This window comes from Watersipora subatra, chromosome 11 (assembly GCF_963576615.1).
Source record: "Watersipora subatra chromosome 11, tzWatSuba1.1, whole genome shotgun sequence".
Classification (NCBI taxonomy): domain Eukaryota; kingdom Metazoa; phylum Bryozoa; class Gymnolaemata; order Cheilostomatida; family Watersiporidae; genus Watersipora; species Watersipora subatra.
In genome coordinates this window covers 34,352,036-34,378,988 of record NC_088718.1, presented here as the reverse complement: position 1 = coordinate 34,378,988, position 26,953 = coordinate 34,352,036, and the positions used below count along the sequence as shown (strand labels likewise).

Below are 26,953 nucleotides of genomic sequence, written 5' to 3'. Positions count from 1 at the left end.
CTCAGAACAATACTAACATAGCAAGGATTAGTGCTTGTATGTTTTATAAAAACTATCAGAACACTAGCAAGTACATGCTAGTAAATTCATTTGGATTGTAAGTATACGAATAATAAAAATGCTTTATACGAATAATAAAAATGCTTTTAAAAATGCACCCTGTGATGCCAAGAGCCATGATGGCAGCAACCAATGAGGTAGAAGCATGGAATTACTGGTCTATATTTTTAGTGTACGCGCCGTCATTGAAAAATAGTCTAAATTAGCAAGATTTTATGCGTATCGCAAACATATTGCAGTTGTTCACAGACTATTCCACTCAGGAGATGTTTTTGTTTAGCAACGCCGTCTTGTATCTCTGCCTAAGGTACTTTTTTCAAGCAGGATGTCAGTTCTCATTTCCTGATGTCATTTTTTCTGTTTGGAATTGATGCCTTGAGTACGTCGAGCTGCATGATAAAACATAGTTCTACTTAAAAAATGACCTCATTCAAGTATCTAGACAAGCGTAAGATAGTGTTGACTTCCTCACTCATAGCTTTCCAGAGCATCATGGTTATAGTTAGAAGTTGACAAACAAATGTAAGCTGTAGTGTAATCCCAACTGTTCTATGATTCATATTTTCTCCAGATACCGATCTTTAGTGGAGGAGGCGAGTAAGTCTAAAGTCAAGGAGAACAAGGACAGCGACTTGGCAGTAAGTGAACCTTTCAAGATGGCCGTCATTGATGAGGTAAGTTATTTGAGGTCTACATTGCCCAACTAGTGGTATAATTGTTACCTGGTGTCAGAAAAGGCAGACATGATGTCAGATGACAAACTCCATTTTTCTATCAAAGCACTCAGGTTTCCTATTCGCTGATAGAGTGGATTAAGATGCTGTCAAGTTTCCCATTCGCTGATACCGTGGATTAAGATACAGTCTATTTTTCTATTCGTTGATAGCGTGGATTAATTTTTCGCATTATAAATAACATGCAGAATGAACTCTATCTGTAATCAAGGTCTACCATAAGATTTAATTCGTTGCTTGCTTTGTAGCCATGTAGACTATATATGATAGTCTAAATCTGCTAAGTAATGAACGTGATTTCTGAGGCGCGCTCCGTATCAATCACTTTTGTGGACATGATCTGTGAAGCCTTGTCTTCACAGGCAATAAAATGTGTCACACCTGCTGCCAACACATACAGCAGAAAACATTTTCACAATGCTTGAAAGAGACACAATGACCAATTTTTCGCAGTTCATCAATTCTGGTGTGTAAAACAGTAATATTGTCCTTTTAAAACCAGTAGCAAAGTTGGAGTTGCGATCTCTTCCAACAGTAGGTCAATGACCAAACAATTTTTTTAACCTGCTAACAAAAATCTACTTCATTACCGAATTAAGTTTACAAAAAGTTTTAATGAGATCGGCTAAAAATCGGTTAGATCAGTTAAAATCATAACATTGAAAATGAAGCTAGAAAATAATAAGTGATAAAACTTTAGCGGTAAAAAGTTGAAATTTGGTAAAATAGTTAAAATACATACTTAAACTTTGCTTGAAGTGCGTGTTTAGTAAGCTAAACTTATTTAAAGTTAAATCAAAGTTTATGTTATATGTACGTCTGTGTTAAAGGTAAGAACTTTTTACAGTACGTACTGCACATTGTAACGTTACATTGTACTTCAGATCATAACCAATAAGTACACTAAAGTTACTGTAGGTAACTATAGTTACTAAGGTTAACATACTATTTTGTTACTAATGTTTAATATGTACAGTACTTATATAAAATTTTGACGATATATACCGGGCATGTTTGCATTATATAATTACTATGGTTTCGATACCCCTTATACGATTTTTTCACCATACGATGCCAACCCTGGAATGGATTAAAATCATATCCCGAAGTGCACTGTACGTCATTTTGCACGTATCTATTCTTCTAGCACTGTTCCTCAAGCTTAGTTGATTTTAATCTTGAAGCATCCTGGCAGTCAGATCATCTCAAACATCAAAAAAACTTGAAAATGATAAAAAAAAGTATCAATATTCAATTCCTGATCAAATCTTCTAAAATTTTGTGAAAGTTCTTTTTAAAGATCCTACCTATTAAACCAAGAAACTTTTGCTGTCGTTAAAATCATGGCATACCAAGCTACGAAGTGAGTCTCATCTATCTATATACAGTGAAACATGGATAGCTCGCCCTCGGATATAGCGAACACATGGTTAACTCGAATGGATTTGCTTGGTCTGTTCCCACGCAATGATAAATGGCTCTATATAACTCGAACTCAACACTGTTAATTCGAACTGTTTTTTTGCCAAACGGCTACCGAAACAGTTGTTATCGCTTTAGAAAATCACTTTATTCCAAGCCATTGAGGTAAACCTCAACTTTTCGTAATTCATAAGCGTCGTTATTACCACCATCGGCAAAATAATTTTGTCAAAGACTTTTCTAAAGGTTTGGTGAAATTTGATTTATACTGCTTTACGATGAAAAGCACGGGCTAGCCGGGTCACGCGCACTAGGATTTTCGCCACTCACATACAAAACAAGAACAGCATGTTGTTTTTGTTTTGTATTTGAGTGGCGAAAATCCTTGAGTGCGTGACCCGGCTAGCCTGTGATGAATAGTTTTCCGACGTTGATTCCGTGTTGAATCAACATCAGAATGTTGAATGTTTAAAACGTCTTAAAAATTGTTGTAATTAAAGGTATACGTTGTCTTAGCTAAATAAACTACTCATCGTTTGACCTAAACACAGAATACGTGTGTACATTCAATAAGTATCCATTCAAAAAGCGTGAGTGATATACTATGTACCGTAAAACCTCGTAAAACTTTTAATTGAACTGCCTCGGAGTGTGGCTCTAAACGAATCCCAGGTAAAGTAAGGTAATCTTTGCATAAACTTCAAGAAAAATCGGCAAAATTGATCGTGGGTAAAACGCTCAAAAGAAAAAGATGTCTTTTCTTTTGAGCATTTCAACAATGATCAAGTTTTGCCAATGTCAATCTAAAAAACGTCCTGGCAATAACATCACCTCAAACAACGAACCAATCTCAAGTGATAGAAAAATCTCTATACTTTTTGATAAAAACGTTTTAAACTTTACATTAGAAGCATTTAATTTGAAACAAGCCATTTGTGCTTTTGATTTATATTATAGTTTGTATATGTACATGTATCTACTAATAAATAAGTAAATACATGGAGTTGTGACAGTGCTCTGATAACTTGAACGCTCTGATAATTCGAACACTTTTGCTCGGTCCCTTGAAGTTCGAGTTATCCGAGTTTCACTGTATAATACATGTAAATGATTTTATTACAAGACGCCTTCTGTGCACAAGCATAGCTACATGTGAGCAACAAGTATTTTAACCAATTACATGCAGTGGCCTAAAGACGATAAAGGTTTGTGACCAATCAATAAACAGATTTATCAGTTAATTAGATTCACTAAGCCTAGTTGTTTTGGTAACGGTGCATCTTAGGTCGGTAAAACGCGCACACAACGCATGCGTAACAGACATACAAGGCAATTGCAACACACAAACATTGTGGATACAACGCCGACACAAGTAATTAACAAAGCAGGCGCCACAACGTGACACTGTTAACACATTAATATTATTAATAATATTAATGTGTAATATTAATAATAATAGTAGTAATAATATTATGTAATTATTGAATATTCTATTTATATTTATAGTCTGGTAATAAAACAGGTCTAAAACATTACACAAAGTATTCTATTTATTTTCTATTGACCGTTCGTTGTATGTGCGTTGTGATGACAGTGTATGCGCGTTGTATCCGCAATGTTTGTGTGTTGCAAGTGCCTTGTATATCCGTTCCGCCTGCGTTGTTTGCGCGTTGTACCGACCTAAGACGCACCGTTACCGTTGTTTTCCCTACATATCCCCATTTCTTTGTAACTTATACATTTTGTAACTAGGCTTGATTGCCTCATACAAACTGAGTTAACTTGTCGGAATTTGCAAATAAAAAATGTTTTAGCATCATAATTTATGCGATAGGTCTATCAATGCTGTGATCAATAATATCAATTCTATCAATACTGTGATCAATACTATCAATGCTGTGATCAATACTATCAATACTGTGATCAATACTATCAATACTGTGATCAATAATATCAATACTGTGATCAATAATATCAATATTATCAATACTGTGATCAATACTATCAATACTGTGATCAATACTATTAATGCTGTGATCAATAATATCAATACTATCAATACTGTGATCAATACCATCAATACTGTGATCAATAATATCAACACTGTGATCAATAATATCAATACTGTGATCAATACTATCAATACCGTGATGTGTCAAGGGAGTTGTAAAATTCATACTGTTTTAGGTTTTTCGGAGGCACCAGTGGGATGACAAGGCTGAGGGTAGCCTCAGGGTTCTACAACAGTCGTGTCTCGAGGATAAGTCTATTAAAAGCAAGGATCAATGGGAAGAGGCAGTCATGTTCATGGAGAAGAACCTGCAGGAAATGCTGAGTCATTGTTAGTATACTTTATATAGATAGAGCTTGCTGTTCTTCACTTGGTTTCGTACGCGCTCTCTATGTGATGATACTTTCAAAAGGAGATATTCATAGATGTATAGTTGTGCCTTGGTGGTGTCAGGGTGGCCTACTGGTATTGTCTTTGACTATCAACCATGGGGTTGGTGGTTCGAGCCCTGTTTAATGCCGATCTGACAAAAAGATCTCAGCAAGCTTTCAATCCTAAATTGCTGGGTTTTTCGGATCTAGATCATAACTTGGAGGCCCCGTGTACTACACTGAGAACATGAGCACATTAAAGATCCACCTCTGTCCTTCGCACATTGGGCAAGTGAAATGGCTATCTGGCTCTGTCAGACTGGGCGTGTTGCAAAATGCATCCTTTCCTGCAAAATGCATCCTTTCCGGTTAATCTGACAGTTTCAAAAGAAGCCCTTGATAAGTGTTAGAACCACCCAAGATAGCTTATAAAAAACTAGTCCTGGCAGTGTGTTTCTCTACTAGGGAACATGAGAACACTACCAAGCATTGTCACTACGTGACAGAAGCATGACATTACTTTTTATTGTTGTACCTCAGGATTTCATGAGCCTTTGAAAATAAGTATTTACAAAAGTTTTATAGTTACGTTCAATTCAAATTTTTTAATTTGATGTTTAAATTGAAATGTTGAATTTTTGAAAATGACATGCTGTAGTGATTGTCAAATTTTTTGGTTGGTTGATATGTATCCAGTGTTTATATCCTTTGGAGGTTGGATAGTATGTGTACAAGTGTAAAGAAGGTTGGATAGTATGTGTACAAGTGTAAAGAAGGTTGGATAGTATGTGTACAAGTGTAAAGAAGGTTGGATAGTATGTGTACAAGTGTAAAGAAGGTTGGATAGGATGTGTACAAGTGTAAAAACTGTTAACAGACTTTTAATAATATTAATTTCATAGTACTCAATTTTATTGAGGAAAATGTAATAGTATTTTCCTTCGGTCTTGGTTTGATACTGGAGCGAGAGATTCAATAAGCCTCATTCCTCTCTACAATAAGCCTCATCCCTCTCTTCAATAAGCCTCATCCCTCTCCTCAATAAGCTTCATCCCTTTCTGTCTATACAGCTGAACAGAAACTAAGAGACATGACAGGGCCAGGATGGGCGGAGCAATGGACTTCATGGCGTTCACGAACCTCGGAACAGACAGTCACTTCCGCTGTATCTCATGAGCTTGAAAGGCTTCTCGGCCATGAAAATACAAGGAAAGCTCAGTTGTCACCTGATGAACTCACTACGATAAAAAAGAATCTACAAACGCAAAAAGTAGATGTTTCTGATGAGCTGGTAAGTACCTCATAATTCTCAAGAGGTTTTACTTCATTTTATAACCTACAATTTTCGCATATGAGCCGATTTTAAGACGGAAGAAAAAAGCAGCTGGTAGCCTGCTACTTATAGAAGGCATACTTACATACAGAAGGCTTGTGCTTGAAAAAAGGCTGCGTGTGAAGGCTCGGTGAAAATAGTTGCAATTAAACCAGTTCATTTCATCATTTTTCTGTACAATTTGTTCTCACAATAAGAGCGTATACGCACATGTGAGAAGCAGCGCTTGACTGATACGTCGTGACAGCAATAACCATATGTGATTGGTTGGTCATATATTTAATTGCTTATGGGCTTACAGTCACTCGTCACATTAATATCACGTACAACCTTACATGCAGTTTCTTTGCGTTAATAGCACTTCTAGTTAGAGCGTCACGATTTTCAAAAATCACTAGATGATTTGATATTACAAATAGATGATTCACGATATTTCGCGATATTATTATTATGTAAGAAAACTTATAAATTTTTTAAAATATTTTTTGTTCATTTTAACTTTTAAAAAATTGTTTTGTAATAACTATAAACATTTATTTCATGAGGGCCTGTATACGTAGAAGGACATGTAATGAGCTTATTATAGGACTAGAAGGCCGGTTCTTTTAGTTCCAGTATCGCTCACTCTGAATATCATCAGATGTGAAATAAATCGGCATTACTCGATTATATCATTTATACGATTGGTGATATTACTTTAAATGGTGGTGATTTTTAAAGCGTCCGCCTTTAAAACCGCTATCCACGCCATATCATAAAGCTCTACCGCTAGTACATCTTACAAAAATTTATTTGTATTTATAAAAGTAAAACAATGATAATGGTTATCATTTCTATCAATTTTCTTCTGCAATTTAAATTTGTAGGGTCGGCTTACAGGCAAGTTTTTATAAATTCACTGTTTTAGGGCTGTTTTTCTAGAGTTGACTTTTACGTGATATCGGCTTGTATGCGAGGGTATACGATAAATTTTGTTGACAGTTCCGCTCTTAGGCTTGGTATTTTGTATACTTCTATAATTGTTCAAACATGAAAGGATGTTTTTTAAGCAATCAGTAAAGAATTAAGTTCTTTGTGACATTCATATCTGTCTTTGTTTAGATAAGAGAGACATGGCATCAGGTTTACAGGAAGGAGTTTCTGCAGCAGTCACTGAACACTGCCAAAACTTGTAGAAAAGCTTTTGGATTTTATCAGAAAGGCCTCACTCCGGAGCAGTGTGGGGTAGGTAGAATTTGGAGTCAGATTGTTTTTTGGTTATGAATTTTCGGCTAGAATCCAGAAAAAGCTTGGAGTTATCTGCTCATCTGTAGAGACAACCGATTCCCATGGTATAATTACATATACATGTACATGTATATTATAAAAAATTCATTTTATACAACATACTATGGTGCATAAGGGTTGTACCAAGTACAGTGGAACTCGGATAACTCGCCCTCAGTTAACTCGAACGGATTTGTTTGGTCCGTTCCCACGCAATGATTAATTGCTTTAGATAACTCGACCTTAACTTCGTTAACTCGAACAGTTTTTTGCCCAACGGCTACCGAAACGGTTGTTATCGCTTTAGAATATCACGTTATTCCAAGCCATAGCCATAAACATCAACTTTTAGTAGTTCTTAGGCGTCATTATTACCACTATCGGCAAAATATTTTCGTTAACGACTTTTCTAAAGGTTTGCAAAAAATCAAATTTTACCAAGCATCCGCTTGGGGATAGCCTTTCGAAACAAGGAGAAGCGAGGTAACCTTCAAATAAACTTAAAGAAAAATCGGCAAAATTGGTTTTTGTTAAAATGCTCAAAAGAAAAATATGTCTTTTTTTACTGAGCGTTTCAACTGCGATAAAGTTTTGCCTATTTTAATCTGAAAACGTCCTGGCAGTCACATCACCTAAAACAAACAAATCTCAAGTAATAGGAAAATATTTATACATTCTGATAAAAATTGTTAAAACACTACATAGAGGCCCCTTAACTTGCAACGAGCAATCACCGCTTTTGATTTATATATAGTTTGTATATGTACTGATAGATACAATAATACATGCACTTGTGACAGCGTTCTCATAACTTGAATGCTCTGATAACTCGAACACTATCCCTCGGTCCCGTGAAGGTTGAGTTAGCCGAGTTTCACTGTATTTGTAAACTTTAGAACAAACTTTCTAGCTTATAGATGAAACTGCTGTATTTACAGCTCGATTGTAAGGATGTTCTTTTGTTCTGGAGAGTGCAACAGATGTTACAGACGACTAGCAATGCTTTGCGGCAGCAGGTCACCAATCATGAAGGTAGCTGTTGCCTTTACATCTTGCGATATCGCTTGATAGTTTAGTCATGATAAAACATTACATCAAGTTGTTGTTCATTGCTTATTCATTCTTTCAGACGTTTTTCTGTCAAGCAAACATTCTTTAGTGATTTGTATGCTTTTTTGCATTGGATATTACTCAGTTGCTACGTGTTACAATATCTTCGAGTGAGGCATTTGGTGGTGTTGTATACCATAGCCGTCCCTATGTTGCAAACCTCCTATAACGTAAATTCACTCTAATGTAAAAAATTATGTTAAGTGTTTGGTTCAAATTACTTAAGAAATTCCATATAACGTAGAGCGTCAACTTGGTACAAGTTCTCAAATTTGATTTGAATAACCCTTGGTTGCCTTAAAAATATCGTTTTTTCTCTTGACGCACTTCAAAAAGCAAATGATGTACAGGGGCATCGTTATTATTTATACTGGTATCCTGACAGTCACAAAGAATGCCTGCTCATACATTTATATTCAAAAATACCAAAAGGCGGTTAATTGGTGCAGGTGATAAAGTGTTGATCTACCAAGCTAAAAATGTAGTAAAAAATGCAAAAAATGTCACGGGTAGCAGTCTCGTTGAAACCAATCATTTATCCTAACCTCTAGCCTTGTCTCCAAACAAACGTATGGACAGACACTATTCTTATTATAGTAAAGACATTTTTGTCTTACTTTATTTTGGATGAACACAAAAGTTTTTCTTTCGTTAACAGCATAGACCTTGTTTTGTAGAAAAAAGTGAAAATTAGATTTAAATTGACATTGAAGGTGTGCACTCTCCTTAATTTAACATGAAATTACCGTAATTATGGACCCTGAACCAAATGAAGGTGATAAAGAGTTATCGATACAAACCTGTAACACAGTTACTGCAAAGTTGTTAATTTGAAAAGTTAAGTTTAGTTTGTATCCTTTTTGAAGGGTCACAGGGGTGAGTTAGGGAAGATTTTGGACTGGATGAGGCTATTTACATGTACTTTACACTTAGTATAACGTTAACTTCCTATAACATAAACATTTTCTGAATGGATTATTTACGTTGTTTGTGTGTCTACTGTATTCAAACATGCTCTCAACATTTCGGAAGAGAACAGTATGCATAGTAAAAAGTCTGTTTACCAGTTTTAAAAAGCGCACCTTTGAAATGTCAAAATATTTTGATCGCCCCCCCCCTCCCGCTCTCACATTTAATCTGTCAGCTAGTAGTTCACCATTACATGTGTTTCAAAGAACCAAAGTAAATATGTCAGCATCACATAGAGTGTCTTCACATCTTTTCCAAGTCTCATTGATTGATTGTGGTCACATTATTATAGCAGCAAATCTATTATTGTACTTAATCATAGGTAGCTAGCTGATAGCTATAGGTACAGCAGAATCATAGGTACAGCTGTAGCTAGCTGATAGCTCTGAGTAATTGGTGAATGAAGTGAATAACCTAGTGAGTATATTTTTTCTAACATCAAGTTGTTGCCAGATCGAAGTAGTCCCGAACAATATAAATAATGGATGGTTCGTTGTCATCGCCGTAAACCTTATTGCATAATGCATACCAATATATTGACCTATGATTCTGAATGCATCACTCTCAGCTTAAAACATATAACTTTGCAGGAGTTGTCTTTTTTAAAGGTTTGCTGATGAATAAGCGCTTAGACTTGTGCATCATAACTCTATGATTATGGAAATCAGCTGTAATACTTCTGTACGCATATACTTAATTCATGAACGCAAACCTTCCTGTTCGGTTTTTTTTTTCTTAGTCCAAATACTGCCTACCTATTACGCCGCTTGTAAACCTTTCATCAGCAAAAGGTACTACGGTTGTTCTTTTCCTTAAACTTTGGTAACTCTCCCAACACCTCAAGCGTGGTACACTTTGTCATTGGTATTGTCAGAGTTGGAAACGTTAAAAGTACAGTGTAGCAAGTGCTGCAATCATGTTAGGGTTGTCGTTACAAGGAATGTAACGGTGAGATAGAAATGAAGAGAGCGGCTAGGCTAAGAATGTGTCAGATTTGGAAGCATTGCCATGTTAGCGTTGGAAACAAAGAAAACTGAAAAGCTGAGAGAAATGGCAATCCCACGCTGCTGCAAACAGAGTAGCAAACACAATCCAGCACAATTACTATACCGATGAAAATGTCAAGCATAGGAGCCATCTAACCATTGCAGCTGATGAGATGGGAATGTCTGGACTTTAACTGGCATGGTAGATGTATAACTATATGATAATCAATTATGATTATCATTGATTATCATCACTACATATGAAAGCAAACGATATATTAGACGACAATTACCAAAGGATATTCTACAGAGCAAACAACTTTACAGAGTAACAAGCACAAGCAGGGACATATATACATTGAACCAACAACCAATCATAAACAAATCAAGTATTTACAACACTTTAAACATTATAGATATAGCTTATAGCATCATTTATTACCGACAATAGGACTTTGTAAAATCATAATATAATTATTCATGAATTTTGATGGTGTTTTGAGAAAGAAAAAGGATTGATATAATGGCTATAGAATGTATGGCATACAATATGAATATCTCTTTTGCTCTGAACTGTCTCGGGATGAGGTTTATGGCAAAAAATTCATTCTACGAACCAGTTACTGACGGTTCTCATGTTATGACCAATCTTATACAATCTTATACAATTTATTGACTTAGTTTAATGCAGTTTAATACATATATTGTCATGGAATTCCATTAAATGTCAAATATCAGATGTCAGAGAGGAGTGTAGGTTAACATTTACAACTCTAAAAAATAGACATCACAAGAATGTTGTAAGAATCGCAGGAATGAACTCAGGCGACCAATAATACTTGACAATGATCGCGAATGAATATAAAAGAGAGAAGCTGGCAGCAAGCCAGGCAGGAGAAGCTGGCAGCGATCTAGAGAGCTAGAAACTGGCAGCGAGCCAGACAGCAAAGAAGGGGGCAGAGAGAGTGGAGCCAAGGCAGAGGGAGTCTAATAGAATCCAATGATAGCCGAAGGAGCCTGCAGCAAACCGCTTGCAAAAAATCGACTCATCTAGAAGAAAATACACAGCAAACACAATTCACCCAAAAAGGTGGCAAGTCAGGGAGTCATAAAGCCTTGAAAGAAGAGAGTTTATTCAGCCCGCTGCCAACAATAAAAGCTGTCACTATATGCCTAGTAGACCCGCACTCATTGAACCTAAAAAGGCCATAACAAATAGGGCTGAGTATACAAACAAATTGTTATTTTTTCTTGAGCTAATAAGTATTGACAGAATAGTTGTTATTTTTGACCTTTTGAAATAAATAGAGTTCACAGACACTTGAAAACATACTACTAGCATGTTATTGTTGATTATAACATAATTACCTACAGACAGTTGAAGGTCTCCCAATCTCAATACTCCTTGTTGTGAACCTTGATACTTGGGCTCATTGTTGGCAACAGTGTGATACTGTCAAAACACAATTTCAAGTAAAATTATGGCAGTGCCCATCTACATTGATTGCTTTGTTGGTTCAAATTTGCTTTATAGCAACAGTCTGATTTTTGTTGGGCAGAAGTGCCACTAGGTCTACGGTCAAAATTTGTTTTGGGAGAAATTGAACTCAAGGTCCAGAGGCAAAACATTACACACTCAGCCATAGAACCATTATAATGTTTTACTCAAAAGGAACACAAAAACAATCCTTTTTTATTGATAGTGCTATTAAAAAATAAATAGGTAAAAATATTATTTTATGTTATTACACAAACAAACATAAAATTTCTCCCTTGATAGTATGTAAATAAAAAACTTGATGAGAAATTAGTTAATGTTGTTGATGCTGCTTTTAATTGGTCACTTATAAATACCTTTATTGTTTGATTTGTCGGTAAACCATCTCTTGCAGAGCATTTCTATTTGGTCAAAATTCTTCCTATTTATACATATACTAGCCAAATGCCCGGCATTGCACTGGTAATAGAATAATTACTTAAGAAATACGAGTAACTTACCTGGAAAGCGAGATCTTTACTAAAACGATACCTGCGTTTTAGGTTAGCATAAAAATCGTTATGCGTATGAGTCAACTGTTCTATGTATGAACCCCAAGAAAGTGCTTTAAGCAGGCTTACATGTATTTTAATCATGTAATGACTATTTTCTCAATGAATCTGTTGCATTCCATGTAGCTTAATGGTTAAGTTGCCGCCTCTAGATCTGGAGGTCCCGAGATCTAATCCAGTGTTGTGGGAATTTTTCATTGGGAGATTTCAATTGCTATAACTGGCACAAGGTTTTACTGAAAGATGAAAGACAAGTACTGAGATCTATATATATATATAAGTGCATAACTTTACATCCGGCTTCAAGATGGATATTTTGGTGACACCTTTTATTTGGCATTTCTCATCTGATTAGTTTTACTGCCATTTCGGCATTTGGTGTACTATTCTTACCATCGGTGTTTAGATTTGTGATCTACTAGTAAGAGTTGCACTGGGCAATACCTAGTAAAATATTAATCCTTATAAACTATCTCCTCATTAGTTATATTCATTTTAAGCTCAAAACTATAATACTTTTTACAACTATCTTTCTCTCTACTCGGTATCAGCACGTCGCTTAGAGAGGCTTATGAAAGAGGTACTTGATGACTATGGAGAAGACAAATCCAAACTTGAACAATTGCTCTCTGGGCGCAGGGTGAAACTAGCTGAAGATTTAAGTGAGTATATCTGAATGTTTAATCATCGGCATTATCACTTACAAGTTTCTTTTCACATATAGTCCCATTATGAGAGTGACTTGTATAGATAACCAGGGCGCTTACCCTCTATTAGCCTGAGAGTGACTTAGAGAGATAACCAGGGTGCTTACCCTCTAGTGGTCTGAGAGTGACTTAGAGAGATAACCAGGGTGCTTACCCTCTAGTAGCCTGAGAGTGACTTAGAGAAATAACCAGAGTGCTTACCCTCTAGTAGCCTGAGAGTGCTAACCTCTGAAACTGTTGTTAGCTGCTGGTAGGATCTTTTTGTTTTTTTCATCCAGCCTTAATTGTACTCCAGCTAACTTCATTGTAAAATTGTTTGTTGTCTGTCTGAGACCGACGAGTCGAAGGATGTTATACTACGGTGTCGGGTTACCTCGTAACGAAAACTTAGTGTTGTCTCGCTCCAAATTACATGGCCTTGTAATTTTGTTAGCTGATAACTGCGATCTCTAGTATTTTCAGTTTGTTGCATTCATCGTTTCATTTCCATTACCCATCAAAACTCCATCTAGTCCCTGAGAACCAGCCACTTAAACACCCATCTGCTGTCTATCTGATTTACAATAAAAGAAATCCTAGACCATGCCAGGCTTACTACTAGTTAATAATAAAATTAGTACTATCTACGATTCTCTCAATTATCCTCAGCCAAGTCGTGCGACATTCATCACCACATACATTAACAAATACAATGGCGTATGACCGATATACGTACCCATACAATATACATATATTAACAAATACAATGGAGCACATTTTCCTATGCGTTCTCGCATTAGCAACTATGTTTTAAGAGGCCTTGCTCATGGACGCTTATATGAACAATACCTTTTCAATATGATAAAGTCGAGCACGCCATAGAACATAACTACAGCTTTACAATATGCCTATTCAGATTATTTAGTTTACTGCTCTTATTAGTTTAAAAAATAAAGTGAAATGCAATTTACAAAAACAGGCCATAGCCTGAGCTCGCTGATTTTCACAAAAATGTTACATTAAATGCTGCACTATAGTTAAAGCTACAAGATGTAGAGCTACAAGATGTCCGAAAATAGCTAGACGGTTCGATATTGCAAATAGGTGATTTGTGATATTATTGTTATGTAAAAAGACAAGGGAATTTTTGTAATTTTTTTGTATAATTCAATTTAAAAAGAAACTGTTTTGTGTTTATGGTATTTGGAAACATTTATTTCATAAATATCTTTATGCGTGGAAGGCCATGGAATGAACTTATTATATGACTAGAGGGTTTTAGTTCCAGCACCGCTCACTCTGAAAATCATCAGGGGATTTTCCGAGTGAGCAGTGCTGGAACTAAAGCGTTTTTTGGTAGCTGATAGCTTCGATCTCAAGTATCTTATGTCTGTTGCATTCATTTGTTGCCTTCTGTTTACAGAACGTGTCCGACACATACAGGACAAGCTCGAGGAGTTTATACAATGTTTAAATCGTGACAAATCATGAAACCAGGCGATGTCTGCGCTGGAGGAAGTTGGTGCTACATGGATTGTGTTTTTTATTTATGACGGCTGTACTCTGCTTCTAGTGACTTTTTAGAGTGGCATCAAAAGGTTAGACAACTCCTCGCAAAGCTCCATGTTGTATTTACGTAGTGAAATAAGGTGTTTATATATTCACTATGTTCATCACTGCTGTCCTGGTCATGTGACTGAATGAATGTTTTTAATTAAAGCACTCCACTTTTAATGTGTTCATATTTGAAAAGTTTTTGTTAGGTCATATATTATTTTGTTTTTGGAAGCTTTGTCTGGAATTGAGAAGAAGTCACTACAGACTGTGTGACCTTTGTGACCTTTCCAACTCAACTGTACTATTGAAATCATCAATGGTTTTTTTCAATATTAATTTGTTGATTGTAACTTCCTGTCACTTGTGCACTTGATTTTGTTGAAAGAAGTTCATCACTTCAAAGTTTATATGAGATGTCATGAAAGGATGATAAATAATCGTAACATGTAAACTTCTCGAGTTCATTGTTCCATTGGGTAAAATTTTTATTTGTCGAGCGACTTCGAACCAAACTGAGCTTTGCTGGCTGAAAACTACTAAAAGATTAGTTACTCTAGGGAATTTCAAATAGGCAACATTCTTTCACAAATCATTCATTAGAATGCCTAGCTTAAAGCTGAACAAACACAGACATGTAATTGTACTAGGTGTTATCAAAAAATATCGGTATTTCTTCATCATTTGCAGTTTTTTTGGTGTTTGAGATGATCTGACTGGGAGGATGTTTCAAGATTGAAATCGGCAAAACCTGATCGCGGTTAACAAGCTCAGATTCAAGCGAAAGTGGGATTATGATGTCTATAGTTACACTTTGGCATAGAGACCGACAAAATAGATACACATAACGCAGCAACCGCAACAAGCAATAGCCGATATCAACTATCACATCGGTAGCAGCTAATGGCGTCATTTCAGCATGGTTTTCGGAGCGTTTTACCCTCGACCGAGTTTTGTCGATTTTAATCTTGAAACATCCTGGCAGTCAGATCACCTCAGACATCAAAAACAACTGCAAATTATAGGAAAATACCGATACTTTCTGATAAAATCTAATAAGATGTCGTCGAAGTTCATGTTTAAATGACATTGCATCAGCAAACATGAACGCTGCAAAGGTGTTCTATATAGAATCGTTTCTGAGCAACAAGAAGCCAGACATGAGTGATAGACTAAACATTCATCAGAGTAAAACCATTAGCTGGCTTCACTTTTTGCTATATACTGGACACAAAAAAATTGGAATTTTACCATTAGTGATACATTTGTTTTGTATCTATTCGATATGGAATATATTCTTTTGGTTTCTTAGTATTAACGAGATAGTGTTGTTTGGAAAATGCACGCAAAGAATTACAATGTTTTTTATAGTTACATTCAGGGAGGCTTGGTACTCGAGGAATCAGTCAATGGAGACTTCCTTCAGATTTCTCAGTTGTTCAGTTTGTTTGTTTGTTGAACGGGAAGAGGCTTTATTTATAAAAACACCTCATGTTAGGACCTTGTTCTGCTACCCATTCTGCTTGTTATAAGTGTGTGACCAGTTCTACTGACATACTCTGACCAATAGGGTTGCTCAAGGCATCCAATCAGCCAGCACAGGTTGTCGCAAGCATTCAACAGAAAATAATGGCTGCTGTACCCCATTAGAGAGTTTAATCAGTTAGAATATAGTCGATGAACAACAACTTACGAGTTTTGCAACACACCTCACCCAATCGAATCAATATTTATACCTAAATTAAGACATCCTATTTTATGACTAATGTTGCTCTCACATAAAATCATTGAAGTGTGGTTGTAGCTGAAAGCGAGAATCAAATGCTACATAAAATAAGGTTTGGTTGTTGAGGGTATGTATTATAGTGCGACCCCATAAACTCTGGTGTATAATTCCTTATCTTCTTTGACAAAGCATCCGCAACATGAGAGGGTCCATTAAGACACTTATCGCACTGTAACTCGACACGCTTACAATTCCAAATTCGCGCAATGAAAACATAGTGATTGCCTATTGTTTCCTGAGCTGCGTTTCGATCATCCACAGAAATGCTTGACACTCTCTTTTCAGATGTACTGTAGGCTACCCGGTAGAATCTGCGTATAATTACAGTAGTCATAAATTGGAAGACATCTATTTTAGCTCAGATCTTATAGGCTGGGTCAGACTATATCGCCATGTGTTAGTGTTAATTAGACAATACTTCCGGTGATCATCGGTGATAACAATGTTTACACTATCACAAACCCATCCATATCTACATCAGCTAATAGTCCATAGCGGTCTCATTATACCATGCAATCTCGAAAATGTTGAAATACCAGTCCCTCAGCAACTGCCATGAAAGAAAATATAAATCAAACAATTTGCGACTGCCAATCACCATCCTCGAGGTGGTGCACATTGCAAGGCTAATGCGGATGCTTCGCAAGCTATCGGGAAGTTGGACATTTGCAATCTTTCCTGACGTATCCGCGTTCTTTTGAAAATGTCATCAGATTACAGTTCACATGGTTGATGAATTATTACTGAGAAGACAACAGCGACAATCAGGGTATAGTGTGAACCAGCCTTCACTGTCATGTACGACTACCCACTATTCAGATTTATTAGGTGGTACCCCCTATCAAATCACAGATTAAAAGGTCCATGAATTAGGCTTTATCAATTCCTCTTGGTTGGCCAGATAGGAAAGTTGCTATACCTTTTATGCCAGTGTATGTTGTAATGAGTAAGTACTTTTAATCAGGGATTACGTGTATGTCACAATGTCCATTTCCATAATTCATTTCCATATTATTTCCATAATTCATTTCCATAATCCATTTCCATATTATTTCTATAATTCATTTCCATAATTCATTTCCATATTATTTCCATTTCCATAATTCATTTCCATATTATTTCCATTTCCATAATTCATTTCCATATTACTTCCATTTCCATAACTTTTCCATAATTCATTTCCATATTATTTCCATTTCCATAATTCGTTTCCATATTATTTCCATTTCCATAACATTTCCATAATTCATTTCCATATTATTTCCATAACATTTCCATAATCCATTTCCATATTATTTCCATTTCCATAACTTTTCCATAATTCATTTCCATATTATTTCCATTTCCATAATTCGTTTCCATATTATTTCCATTTCCATAACATTTCCATAATTCATTTCCATATTATTTCCATAATTCATTTCCATATTATTTCCATAACATTTCCATATTTCTAAAATAAGATTTCCATATCCATTTCCATAAAATTATGGAAATATTTATGTCTATGGAAATTGATATGGAAAAGTAAACATTTCCATATGTTTAGCGATCCCTGCTTTTAATACAGTTTCTATTTCTCGTAAATGCATTAACCGTCTGTTGCAGGATGCAAGTCTCAAAACATTGTGAATTGCTAAAAACGCTCTGTAATTTCATACACCAAATCTTAGATCTACCTCAAGAGTATGACATAAAATGCATTTATTGATAATCACTCCTTTGTTTCTGATTTAAAATTGAGATAAGGAAAGAAAGTGTAAAATGGGTACATTTAGAAGATTTTAACTCGGTTTTGTATGGCTTGGGCAAGCCGTTTTATTAGCTAGTCGAAAACTGTTCTGAGGTTATCTCGCAAAGTAACATTCTAAACAAAACTCATACTGACCACCTTAGAAACAGTCCCTTCTTGCACACGCAGCCAACATACATTGTTATTAATGATACTGACACTTGTCAAAAGGGGCTAACAAACATCTTGAATAAAAAAGAAAGACTACTAAATATAATTATTTTATGTACATGTTTATACATTGTTAAAGGTTGACTTGCAACAAAATTCACATTACAGTTATTTGGTATCAAATTATTCACTATGTCTTACTCTGTTGTGTTGTAGGTGCCAAATATGTGGAAATGTGATTACAAGCTCTTAAAAGCTCAAAAACGAAAAGCCGCTGTAGATTGAAATCTCTTTATTTCTCTGACGCAGTCATTACAGTTTGGTTATTGTCTTGTCATGTGATGTTCTCACGTGAATTGAAAGGCCAATAAAAAGCTCAGTATAAAACTTATCGTAGTACTAGTTTATGACAAACACTTCGGGTTTTACCGAAGACCCGTATCAAATATAGATGCTCGCTACATTACAGTTTTGTTTCGGCTTGGTCCAATTGGCAAATCGTAATTTGATCATGTGACCCAATACTTCGCAAATAATTTTTGCAGCACTTTTCGATCATCACAGGTGACCAACAGGCTCGTCATGATTATCAGACAATGATATGTACTCCTTCGAGCTGAGATTAAAAAATGAAACAAATTTTTATGGTAAGTTATAAGATATTAGTGCTAAAAGTGACAGCATTACAATGACGATAAAATAGACGCGTAAGAACAATAGACATAGTTTTATTGAATGCGTGAAGTATATTTGTGAAAATATTTCAATGAATAAGGTTGCATGAAAGTGTAAACAGCAACCATCTACCACAACTACGTCACATTTGAGCCGTTTTGAAAAGATAATCCAAACTACGGCGGTCTCGTGTGGCTGCGATTAACTGTTCGTTTTGTAGCTTTTAAGAGCTTGTAATCGCATTTCCACATATTTTGCACCTACAACACAACAGAGTAAGACATGGTGAATCTTTTCATATCAAATAACTGTAATGTGAATTTTGTTGCAAGTCAACCTTTAAGTAGATATAGTAATAGTAGTTTGTAACCACATTAAAATTTACTTTCCAAAAGGAAAAAGTGCCTCGTCGACTATGGTAATATTCTGCAATGCTTGATGTTTAATCTAGCACGCTAAGTGCATCTAGACTCTAGAGAGTAACTTGAAACTTATAGAACTATGCGTAAAATATGCAAAAATATAATGAAGCTATTTACGTATCACTAGAATGCTATAATTAACGTTATCAATTATTGAAAGTTCTTGTAAATATGTACAATTTTTACCGTATGAACATATTCTTGTTATACTTTTTTGCTAACATGTTTTGAACACGGGCAATAGTTTCACGTATCTCTTTAGCGTAAATCTCTTTTAATGTTGCTTTGGCGCTGTCGTAAACTGCTGACGGTGGTCTCTTTCTCACAGATGTTTTGTTTATATTTTGTAAGTAGCATTGATACCGCTGTCTCCTGTAAAAGAAAGCAAAATGATTATCATGGGGAAACTACAGCCAAACCTTTATTTGCAATCACCTCTAAATCCGCTGCCAACCTTGAGCAAACACTTAACCCGACATAGAAAATAATTTCTAACATACCCTAGGACACTTAGTATTCGCGTCATCTAACTTTCATATTTTGGTGGAGTCATCCTCTTGCGAAAATTTCATGAGCGGAACTAAACTATCATAAAGAACGAGCGAAAAAAGCGAAATTAAATAGCTTTGTTCATTGATATTCACAATAAAATCGTCATACTAGAAATGCAGGTAACCTTTGTGTGGTTGGGCTCATTGGGCAATTTCTGCTAAACTCATTATAGCTAATACGCTGACTGAGCAGTGTGGCAAAGCAAATTGAGATAACAAGTTCTTTTGGAAAAGCAGGCCTGTATTCCCTGGTTGCAAATTGGGGCGGCTAATGTTAGGCGACTAGTTATGAGCATCTGGGGGTTTGGAGGGGCGGGATCAGCCCCCTCAACAGGTTTCTTTCATTTAGGGCCTCAACCGGGCATCTCATGTAAAGTTTTAAAAGATTTTATCGGAAAGTATAAACATTTTTTCTATTATTTGAGATTTGTTTGTTTTAGGTGATGTGACTGCCAGGACATTTTCAGATTAAAATAGGCTAAACTTGGCCGCCGTTGAAACGCTCAGAAAAAAGACATCTTTTTTCTCTTGAGCGTTTCAACAAAGATCAATTTTGCCGATTTTATTTTAAGTTCTTCCAAAGGTTTTTATGCTTTTGTTGGGCCATTGCCAAACGGATGTTTGGTAAAACTTGCCCTTTTGCAAACCTCTATAAAAGCCGTTAACAAAAATATTTTGCCGATCGTGATAATAATGACGCCCAAGAACTATTAAAAGTTAACATTTATCTCTATGGCTTGGAATAAAGTGATATTCTACAGTGATAGAAACCATTCCCCTAGCAGTTGGGCAAATAACTGTTCGAGTTAATGATGTTGAGGTCGAGTTATCTAAAGCAGTTTATCATTGCGTGGAAATGGACCAAACAAGTCCGTTCGAGTTAATCAAATGTTCGTGATAAAATTTTACATTTTATGCGAGGGCGAGTTCTCCGAGTTTGACTATATTTAGCCGCCAAAATTTCCTAAAAAGTTGGGGCGGCTCAGCCAGCCAGCTGCCCCAGGGAATACGGGCCTGTGGAAAAGCCAAGACAAATGAGGAAGATGATGATATTAGTTTAGTCACTGAATTTGTAACTGATGAGGATGAAAGTCTGGTAAGGAAAGTCATAAAATTGAATAATAATTATTGTAGCGATGAATTTTATTACCAACCAAAAACAATAACAACCTTGAGCCATGGCCACTGCATGCTATAAATACTTGAGATCTAATATTGGTGCCACATCAGTCACGGCGGCAAGCACCTAGACACCATTGATAGTCCAAGAAACAAATAGCAGCAAGCAATCAATTTGCATTGTCAATCTCGCCCACATATTTTTACCCGCGGTTCACAAATACAAACTAGTCCCAAATTGAAAAAAAATTTTATTAGAGAACTGGACCTGAGGAATCTAATTATGTTTGTTCTACTGCATTTATTTTCACATCACTATATTTTCGCACTCATCAGATTCACGAAATTAAGTTGCAGCGAAATTTTACTCTGTCTACTACTCATGAAACTAAATACTAGCGAAATATAAGTGTCCTAGGGTACGACATCAAAAATGTTTTGAAAAATCAGTCTTATGGACAAACTGGAAAGTTGCTAGTAGCAATCTGTACTATAATCATAATAACAAAGATGGGTGAATTCGTTTGTCTAAATCCATGCTTATAGGTTAAAAAAACATTGCATAAAACAGAATTTGAACAATTTCCGGCATAATGACCAACACTCCAACAATTGTACCAGCCAGCCTCTTTCACATATGTAGAAATATTTGTACAAATATCCTTCGTGCTTTATAGGCACAGCTGACGGACTTTCATGGCAAATACTTGAATGAATCAATTTAAACTAGCTTATCCTGAGATATAATAAACTACAAATTTTATTTATAGCGCATTGCCAAGCTTAACCATCCTTTTACACCTATCTTACGTAAAGTGACAATAAAATTGGGGTTTTTGTTAAAATTTCACATTAGTGATATAGTTTTTTTACAGATACAATACAAGTACAATTTCTTTTAATGTTATGTATAAATTATTTAAAATATTTATCATTCAATTCTAGCACTAGTACAAATTAAATAAGTCACAATATATTCTTATAAGCTTAACCGCTCCAAAGTACCACACTTCCATTATCCAATTAAATATTTGAAAGGGTGTGGAGGCATCGGTTAAACATTACTGCGCCAGGCTACCGGGAGATTGCCATATCAGATCAGCAATGGACTTCTGTGTAGGCTACTTGCTTTTTGGAAAAATTTCCTTTTGTAAATAAGATGAATGAAAGTAAATGACTTGTTACTAAGAGTCAGCATGGAGTTGGAGTAGTTGGTTGGAGTGACAGCAAATCATTGTACCACTCCAACCACTACTACATGGTTGAAAGTGGATATTGTACTTTAAGGTTGCTGAGAGTATTATAAACTGTAAATATATATTATATATATAATTCACTTTAATATAATTCTGTAATATATATATATATATATATGAACAAATTAAATTTTTGTATTATATATGGCTGGCTTTAATCTTTAGGCTAGTCGATGTGTTTTTGCATACGGTCATATGAGCTTCAGATCATTTTAATTTTACCTGATGAATGGTAACAACCATAAAACTTTAAGTAGTAAAAAGTTTTAAAAGTTTTCAGTTCTTAATATATTTTATATAAATAGGCCCTATATATATATAATAGATAAGTGGTCAGGCCTACTGCTAACAGCACTCTACGGTCAAAAAAGTGTGGAGTGTTATAACTAACTAGAATCTTGGAATAGGTTAATGTTACTTATCTTTCTTTTTATAATTTATATATATATTGTAATATATATATATAAATTACAATATAATAAATATGTATAAATATAATAAATATATATATTACAATATATATTGTAATATATAAATTACAATTGATATTACATCATATATATTAAACTATATACATTAAAATATATATGTATATAGCCTATATATATAATACAATGTATATATATGAAAAGCTGTAAGAAGACAATTTTATATAAAGCTAGAAACTTAAGAATGATTAAAGACGCATCTGAGGATATTTATTACATTAACGATATGAACTTGCAGGAACATTTTAAAATTTGAATATTAACCAATAAGGCTGAACGATGGTAATCTTGCTTACCTGGTGTTTGTCGCCGTAACATCGTAACCAAGGTAACTGACCATTTCTCTAAACTGGTTTACATCATCAACAAGGTCTTGATAAAACACGACTTTCACATTCCCCTTGTACGTCTCCAACCAATACTTGTGAAATTTTATCCATTTTCGAAAAAATGACCGCAGCCAAGCCTGAACCTCTGTAATAGATATTACCACCGTAAAGAAATGCTGGCACCTATATGGAGACAGAAGGTTTTATGAGTCAACTGAAATATAGCTAGGATACTAACTAGGCTAATATAGAGGTAGATTTGATCTTAAATTAAATGCACACTCGCGAGCGATAAAGTTATCACCACCACTTAATAAACACTATGTTTCCATGACTCGAATGACGCGCATTTGAGCTACTTTGCAATTGAGTGCTTCAATGAGCATAGAATGATGGGCATTTAAAGCCAGCGCTTGACTTCATAGGTAAAGTATTACCAATTACTGACCCTATAAATTGCTACGCAGTCTTGTCACGCTAAGCTTAGCAGCAATTGTTCGGAACATTGGCTCCATGCAAAAATCGAAATAAAAACGACTGAAGCGTGAAAATATTTAGACTGGATAGCCTGCGCGATATTTTAAGTGCATTCGCAAGTGCCATTTCCAGCATTCGCAAGTATGATGAATTCGATAGAGATTTGCGAATCACAAAACTCGCTCAGCTTGCAGATTTATGCTATCTCCATGATGCGGTTAACTTACGGATTGGCGCAAATTTGTGAATCGTGTTTGCCATAAAACATAGAGAAAATAACTCTTGATGTGCTGTGGTAAAACTAGTATTTACTATAATAAGAGCTGTGTCCATCTAACCAAAGCCATGGATGAATGATGGGAAAAAGATTGCATCATGCTGCATTCGAACTCCTAACTTTTTCTAGACAACCCAACTTTCTCACAACTGCACTGATCGACCACCTTCCAGCATTTCTAAGTAATATTACATATAGTTGTTATGCCTGATGATAGCTCACAGCACACTGCACTGCCGTGGTACTAGTCTATAGACATGTAAATGGCTGCCTCTTTGTCATTTTGTGTATCCCACTGTCTGTATCCGCTAGTTCGTGTAAATGCTTCACATTTCCACATTTTTTGACCAATTTCATCCAAACCTCAAATGCAAGATCACGCGTGTCATCAGAATTTTTTGTTTTCAAAACTCTAACAGGTTCCTGAGAACCAGCCTCTTAACATCCACATCCACAATCTGATTTACAATGAAAGAAATCCTGGACAATGCCAGGCTTACTTCTAGCTAACAATAAAATTCTCATCTTCGGTTCTCTCAATTATCCTCAGACATTGCGGCATTCATCACCACATACATTAACGAATACAATGGCGTATGACCGATATACGTACCCATACAATATACATATATTAACAAGTACAATGGAGCACATTGTCCAATGCGTCCTCGCATTAACAACTATGTTTTAAGAGGCCTTTTGCTCATGGACGCTTATATGAACAATACCTTTTCAATATGATAAAGTCAAGCACCCCTACCAAGGTTATTTAGTTTACTGCTCTTAGTAGTTCAAAAATAAAATGGAATGCAACTTACAAAAATAGGCCATAGCCTGAGCTTGCTGATTTTCACAAAAATATATACATTAGGAGCTGGGCTATAGTTAACTGTCCTATATTACACATAAGCTTTAGGTATCACATAAACAGCTGTGGGTTTGTCCTATAACGTGCCCAGACTTTCAATTGACTGGTTGGGTTTCAATGTATAGAAAATGCCTGTAGGGTGGCAAGAAAGGTGTCTGGTTTCTGCCTGGACAGCAGGATACAATACACAAATAAAGCTATTCAGGTGAAAGTGAATCTGATATCCCATTATATAGCCATATCCTTGCCCAGCATCTCTTTTATTTTTTATCTTGTCGTATTTATTCTTTCAAGGAACAACTAGTTTGGGAAACCAAATAGAAAATCCATCTATAGTATATATTAAATTATATGTTATATATTATATATTACTTATAGATTATATATTATATTATTATATTGCATGTCATATTTTATTATGTATTATATTATATGTTATATTATATATTACATTATATGTTATATTATATTATGTATTATATTACATATTATATTATGTATTATATTTGATATAATAATAACATTAAGCGCGTTGACTCCTGAAATTCCTTTCATTTTAAATTAAATAGCCCAAAGAATGAGGTTCAAGAAGCTGGTTCCCAAAAGCCAGTCAGAGTTTTGAAACCGAATATTTTAGCAACCGGGTAGAAAGCAGGCAGCAGGCAGCATAGTTGCCTGAAGTTCGAATGAAATCGGGCGAAAAAACAATGAAAAACCAACAGCGTTTACATAAGCTGTCAGACACACACAATGACAAAATGGGAATTGTTTATAAGCCTATATGTTGAATATATAACATACTGGTATGCTACATAATTTAATATATATATATTTTTACATTATGTAATTTATGATATATATATATATATATGTATCAATACTAGCTGTGCCACCCGGAATTGCCCGGGGAATAAAAAAGTCTTTGGATAGAACATTTGTTTGTATTTAACATATAACAACATTTGCCATTCTAACTTTCTAAGTACATATTATGAGAGAATTGTTTGGTGTAGTTGAAATAAATTAAGAGAGAAAAAAAAAACTGTAAAGGTTTTCAAACCAATGTAAAACAACTGTAGTTTTCTAACTTCATATCATGAAGAAGAATGTTTCGTGCAGGTCAAATAAATTGAAAACAAAATAAAACAACTATAAAAGTGTTTAAATGTAAATGTGAAATAATTAGTAATAGCTAAATTAAGTCTGTTTTGCTACAATTACAATAAAAGATGATTTGGTAATGATACAATTAATACAATTAATACTGACTGAGAAAACAAAATAAAAATCTTGAATATGTTGAATTAATAATAACAATTCGTGCATAGAAGAGTGTGAGAGTGCGTGCCTGTGTGTATAAAACAGTTTACTGGTCCAGCAGAAGCTGTCCATCAAAACTTTGAACACGACGATACTGGTAACTCTTGATACTGGTACAAATGTAAAAATGAAATATCGTACTCTCTTTGTCTGACTGAACAGAGATAGAATGTAGAGGCTATTCCTAGTCGAGATAATACTATTGTCCGCAATTAAACCCTACGAAAAACCGGAAATAGAAGTTCACAAAAAGCATCATGTTTTACAGAGTTAAAAGAGTCCATAGAGTTTCAATTAATACATCATTTTAGGTGTGAAAATGGAGAAAAGGGTGTATATGTTATATAGTAAGAGCAATGAATTGTAAGAGCTTTTGTAATCTAGTGGTTAGAGAATTGGAGTATAAACCTGCGGTTGTAATCTTTGTGAGTTCAAGTTCAGCAGAATGCGAAATTTTAATTTCAAACTTTTAATAGCTATAGCAGGACATACCGAAGGACATACACACATATATACACACATACAGACACACAAATTTTGAGAAATATATACATGTATATAGATGTATATACAATTAAAGAATACATCTGGCAAAAAAATGTGGAATAGACCTCAACGGGACAAGCAAAGAATATTTTGGTTGCCAACCTTTGATAATTTTTGTCAATAACTAGAATCTGAGGCAAGCTTCAAGTTTAATTTTGACAGCAAGTTTTCTCCTGCTGACTTTTAATTCACTATATTTACCTTTATTCGACATTGTAAAATTCATGAAACACTTTCGTTTAATCAATACCAAAGTTTGCCAAACTACTAAATATCTAATTAAAATGCCAAAACTATTTTGTGACAAATTTTCTTAATTATAATAAAAGCCATGTCCTTCCATTAAGTCGCCTGTCAAAAGTCAAAAGGAAAACAAATAGCTTTC

The 26,953-nt window shown here is 35.1% G+C and overlaps 1 protein-coding gene across 2 annotated transcripts in view; it reads left to right on the top strand.

Annotated features, from left to right (window-relative positions):
- The window catches only part of LOC137408588 (dynamin-like GTPase OPA1, mitochondrial), a 56,079-nt gene extending 41,074 nt beyond the window's left edge, over window positions 1-15,005 (top strand). For both annotated transcript variants that reach the window (XM_068095171.1, XM_068095170.1), the window contains 7 exons: window positions 632-734; window positions 4,404-4,557; window positions 5,669-5,889; window positions 7,033-7,155; window positions 8,136-8,229; window positions 12,863-12,973; window positions 14,421-15,005. In XM_068095171.1, coding sequence (XP_067951272.1) covers window positions 632-734; window positions 4,404-4,557; window positions 5,669-5,889; window positions 7,033-7,155; window positions 8,136-8,229; window positions 12,863-12,973; window positions 14,421-14,488 — 874 coding nt within the window. In that variant the 3' untranslated portion in view covers window positions 14,489-15,005. The remainder of the gene's footprint in view (window positions 1-631; window positions 735-4,403; window positions 4,558-5,668; window positions 5,890-7,032; window positions 7,156-8,135; window positions 8,230-12,862; window positions 12,974-14,420) is intronic.
- The last annotated feature ends 11,948 nt before the right edge of the window (window positions 15,006-26,953 follow it).